The sequence below is a fragment of the Lottia gigantea genome (assembly GCF_000327385.1).
Source record: "Lottia gigantea unplaced genomic scaffold LOTGIsca_6, whole genome shotgun sequence".
NCBI classification, from domain to species: domain Eukaryota; kingdom Metazoa; phylum Mollusca; class Gastropoda; family Lottiidae; genus Lottia; species Lottia gigantea.
This window is the reverse complement of record NW_008710049.1, coordinates 1,224,544-1,229,584: the sequence shown is the minus strand read 5'-3', so window position 1 is coordinate 1,229,584 and position 5,041 is coordinate 1,224,544. Positions and strand designations below refer to the sequence as shown.

The following is a 5,041-nucleotide window of genomic DNA, read 5'->3' as shown; positions in this document are numbered from 1 at the left end:
TGCATGTTACATTGCGAGCTGGACATCTAGATCGATGTTGATCGATAGAAGTCGAAAAGTTGTTTCCACAATAAAAGCAGTTTAGTACTCGTTGGTTTGAAGTGGGCTTTCTAGCTTTTTCGGACTGCTTCGATTTCAGAAGTGAATTGTAAGAATATTGACCAACTCTATTTAAAGTTTCACCTGCAATTTCGGTACCACCTCTAGCAGCACTCTCCATTGCCATCCCTTTTTGGTATAAATCTGTGAGATTCCAATCTCTAAGAAGAGCTTCTTCTCTGATATTGTTGTTGGATGTTCCAATAATTATCTGATCTCTGATGGCTGTAGACTCCGCTGTACATGTAGGACTGTCATATTTAAAAGCACAATGTTTAGCTTCTCTTTTAACTTTGTTGCAAAAACCTGGGAATGTTTCATCAGGTTCTTGTGAAATATCTCTAAAATGGAAATTTTGGACAGTCTCATTATCAGATCCTTTATAAAATCGCCGCATTTTGGTTAGAAAGTCGTCCCAACCGATATCTTTACGGATCTGTTCGTCAGGTTCAGCTGTCAGCCAATCAGCGTAGAATCTGCTGGAAGTAAACATACCAAGAAGCTTAGCCACACGCCATGCATTTCTAACTGTGTCATGTTGGAGAATAGTAGGTTTGGGATCTCTATTTTCTGCGGTAGTGTTTTGTATCTTCCATCGTTCTAATGCAGCATCCAGGGAAACTTTTGGTGGATCCGGATATTGGGCATCATAACGTAGTTCAAAGCATATGACAAATTCCGTGAAAGCCTTTAGAGTGTCTTTCGGGTGCTTTTCAGGATCAAAATAAGGCGTTGAATTAAGTTGAGATTCGTTGTGAACTGCCATTTTGTTCAAAAAATGTAAAATAGTGTGAAGCACTGAAGGTGGTCACAAAAAATGTTTGTTTACTAGAATGTTTTTCTTTGAATAAACGAAAATTCACTGCTTAGACTTATAGACTTATGAATGATTTCAAATAACAATCCTTTCCACTCCAAGCCAAGGTCCATAACTCCCGCAGCCCCCTCTTGCCAGCATACATTTTTATTATCAGATGCAGTGTTGCCAGATTATATTATCATAAAGGATAATACCATACAAATGTTACGATAAGTTTAACCTTAGATTCAACGTTTTAAATTAACCGTGTAATCTTTGACCCAACATAGCGATAAGGCTAACGTTGAGCTAAGAGTTCAAACAATGTGACGCTAGGTCAAAGGTTAAAACAGTTGTAACTTTAGGTCAATTGCTAAAACAACATAACACGTACACGACCAAGGTTGAAACGTTCCACCGAGCTTCTGAGTCAGCGTTGGCGTCGGCTTTCATGTTTGAATTAGATCTATGGTCTGGCATACAAGTGTTTCGACCAGGCGTTCGCGTTAGCGTCGTATCTAGCTTCGGACGCAGCCAACGCTCCCGCACCCAATTTCAAATCACGACGCGCACGGTTTTGTACCATATTTGGCATGTGACGTCATCAATGTCGTCACCCAAGGTCGTCTTCATCAAACATGTGGTAGTAAATATGTCTCGATGAGCGATTCAGGCATTCAGACTATGACCGTGCCAGATCACAGTGGTCATGACCTAGATCAATTACATCACCGAGTTTAAAGGTCAATTTTTGACAATGACCCGGGTCAAAGGTTATATAATTCTATAAGAGTCAAAGGTCAAAATGTAACCTTTGACCAAACTTTACGATAAGTATAACCTATGACCTAACTTTATGATAGGTTTGAACCTTGACCTTCGGTTAGAATTTAGTCTTTAACATACGTAACGTAAAAACAGGTAACCTTTTACCCTACATAACGATAATCTTTGACTTTACGCAACAATAAGTTTAAGCTTTGACTTAATGTAACGACAGTCATAATAATGCTACTTCTTTTACCAGAAGCGACAAGTAACGTAAGTGCTCTAACATTAGGTCAAAGGTTAAGCTTTTCGTAACGATAAAATTTAAAACCTGTGTAACGTTAAAATTATCAAGTTAGGTCAAAGTAGATATGATGATATTGTTGATGGTGATGATGGTGATATTGAAATTGATGATTGTAAAAAAATATGATTAATTACCAGAAATTATCCACCGGATACTTCCCAGTATTATGTATTTACTCCTTAAGCCACTCGGATTTTCGGATTTCCTCCAATGTTATCCTCTGTTCGACTTCAGGATTAAGCATCTGTAAAATTAGCTGCTTTAACTCACTGTTCATGTCCGCTGAAAGTGGGATCAATTGCTTCAATTGCGATCGAACCATTCTTGTCACATTTGAATCGTCGAATGGTAATCGACCAACAAACATGGCATATAAAAGGACTCCCATGCTCCAGACATCTGACTGGAATGGGCTGTACTTCTTTCCCTGTAAGACTTCAGGAGCAGTGTAAGCTACACTACCACAGAATGTCTGGCTGAAAAGATCACTGGTTGTCATTTGTCGGCTGAATCCAAAATCAGCTAACTTGACCTGACTCGTCTGGGTCAAGAGGATATTTTCTAGCTTCAAATCTCGGTGAGCGATTCCTTGTTGATGACAGTGGGAAACTGCAGCAACAATTTGTCTGAAGATTTTCTTGGACTTCTCGGAATTTAGGGAACCGTGAAGACCAACAAATTCTAATAGATCACCTTGACTAGCTAAATCCATAATCAAGTAATACTTGTCGTGTGTTTCAACAACATTATGTAAATTTACAATGTTGTCATGATGGAGACTCTTCATTACAGATATTTCTCGCTCGAGGAATTTGTTTGAATTGTCCTTTCGAATAATTTTCACAGCAAGCATTAAATTATCCGAAATTCTCTCACATGAGTAGATTTTGCCACAGGCTCCTTCACCAAGGTAGGCATCGAGTCTGTATCCGTATTGTTCCAAGCTCTCAGAGCATTGGGCGCGTTCGATTGCTAGTGTTGTTTCCATTCTGTATTTTCAGCGGTCACGTAAATGTCATTATGGAGGTCAAGCCGGGCTATATACTAAAATTGTGACCAATAGTGACCGTGTCACGTCCGTGACCCACGACCGGGTCGTGTCATGTCAGACTATGACCGTGTCAAGTCACAGCGGTCATAACCTAGATCAATTACATCACCGAGATTAAAGGTCAATTTTTGACATGACCCGGTCATAGTTGAAAGGTCAATCATTTGTATGTGACTTTGATGATCGGGTCAAAGGTTATATAAATCTATACGAGTCAAAGTTCAAAATGTAACCTTTGACCAAACGTTACGATATGTTCAACCTTTGACCTAACTTAATCATAGTTTGAACCTTGACCTTTGGTTAGAATTTAGCCTGTAACCTTTGACCGCACTTTAAGTTTAACAGTCCTTTGAACTAACCTAATGATACGTTTGAACTTTGACTTAGTAAAAACGAGTTGACCTTACATAACGATAAGTTTAACCTTTAACTTTATGATACGGTAAGTTTAACCTTTGACCTAAAGTAACCACACGTTTGGTGGATCCGGATATTGGGCATCATAACGTAGTTCAAAGCATATGACAAATTCCGTGAAAGCCTTTAGAGTGTCTTTCGGGTGCTTTTCAGGATCAAAATAAGGCGTTGAATTAAGTTGAGATTCGTTGTGAACTGCCATTTTGTTCAAAAAATGTAAAATAGTGTGAAGGTGGTCACAAAAAATGTTTGTTTACTAGAATGTTTTTCTTTGAATAAACGAAAATTCACTGCTTGAGCCTTTAGTCCTCGTCGCCATTATAATAAGCTGATTTGAATACAAATGTTTTATTCATGTTTAAATTAAATTAATGTATAGATTCATAGACTTATGAATGATTTCAAATAACAATCCTTTCCACTCCAAGCCAAGGTCCATAACTCCCGCAGCCCCCTCTTGCCAGCATACATTTTTATTATCAGATGCAGTGTTGCCAGATTATATTATCATAAAGGATAATACCATACAAATGTTACGATAAGTTTAACCTTAGATTCAACGTTTTAAATCAACCGTGTAATCTTTGACCCAACATAGCGATAAGGCTAACGTTGAGCTAAGAGTTCAAACAATGTGACGCTAGGTCAAAGGTTAAAACAGTTGTAACTTTAGGTCAATTGCTAAAACAACATAACACGTACACGACCAAGGTTGAAACGTTCCACCGAGCTTCTGAGTCAGCGTTGGCGTCGGCTTTCATGTTTGAATTAGATCTATGGTCTGGCATACAAGTGTTTCGACCAGGCGTTCGCGTTAGCGTCGTATCTAGCTTCGGACGCAGCCAAAGCTCCCGCACCCAATTTCAAATCACGACGCGCACGGTTTTGTACCATATTTGGCATGTGACGTCATCAATGTCGTCACCCAAGGTCGTCTTCATCAAACATGTGGTAGTAAATGTCTCGATGAGCGATTCAGGCATTCAGACTATGACCGTGCCAGATCACAGTGGTCATGACCTAGATCAATTACATCACCGAGTTTAAAGGTCAATTTTTGACAATGACCCGGGTCAAAGGTTATATAATTCTATAAGAGTCAAAGGTCAAAATGTAACCTTTGACCAAACTTTACGATAAGTATAACCTATTGTTGTATTATGTACTGTTAGATAACAAGTTTGTATTTCCCGCTATATGACGTCATCACGAGAGACACGTGATTATGATCACTCTTGTTCTAGAAGCTTGCCAATGGCCTACGAGTCTGTAATGTATCACCGATATTAAACCATTTGTATTACTGCTTACGTTCTATTTTATGAATAAACAACATAATAAAACATGGTGTCAGAAGTTAACTGGATTCAGAAGTAACGAATAGTGAATGGTATGTACATGTATAGACTATAATAACTGAGAAATTTGGTGAAAATTAGAAAACGTGGTCGCGGAGAGAAAACAAAATGTCGGACGAAGAAGGACAGTCGAGTTCTCGTAGTGCATCTAGGCCTACAGCAACTTCAACTAGACCTACATCCAGCAATATGAATGGTGTCGCGAATTTTAATTCTGTAAAATTACCTACAGTTCCTCC

The 5,041-nt window shown here is 38.7% G+C and overlaps 2 protein-coding genes across 2 annotated transcripts; both read right to left on the bottom strand.

Annotated features, from left to right (window-relative positions):
- Nucleotides 1–183: 183 nt before the first annotated feature.
- On the bottom strand, nt 184–865 carry LOTGIDRAFT_154592 (hypothetical protein; the record flags this gene model as incomplete). Its single annotated transcript, XM_009063808.1, has 1 exon — nt 184–865. A coding segment is annotated over one exon (682 nt), but the record flags the coding sequence as incomplete, so codon positions are not given.
- Nucleotides 866–2,145: 1,280 nt separating this feature from the next.
- On the bottom strand, nt 2,146–2,961 carry LOTGIDRAFT_177465 (hypothetical protein; the record flags this gene model as incomplete). Its single annotated transcript, XM_009063807.1, has 1 exon — nt 2,146–2,961. One exon carries the CDS (start codon nt 2,959–2,961, stop codon nt 2,146–2,148), a length of 816 nt encoding a protein of 271 aa, XP_009062055.1.
- Nucleotides 2,962–5,041: the final 2,080 nt, after the last annotated feature.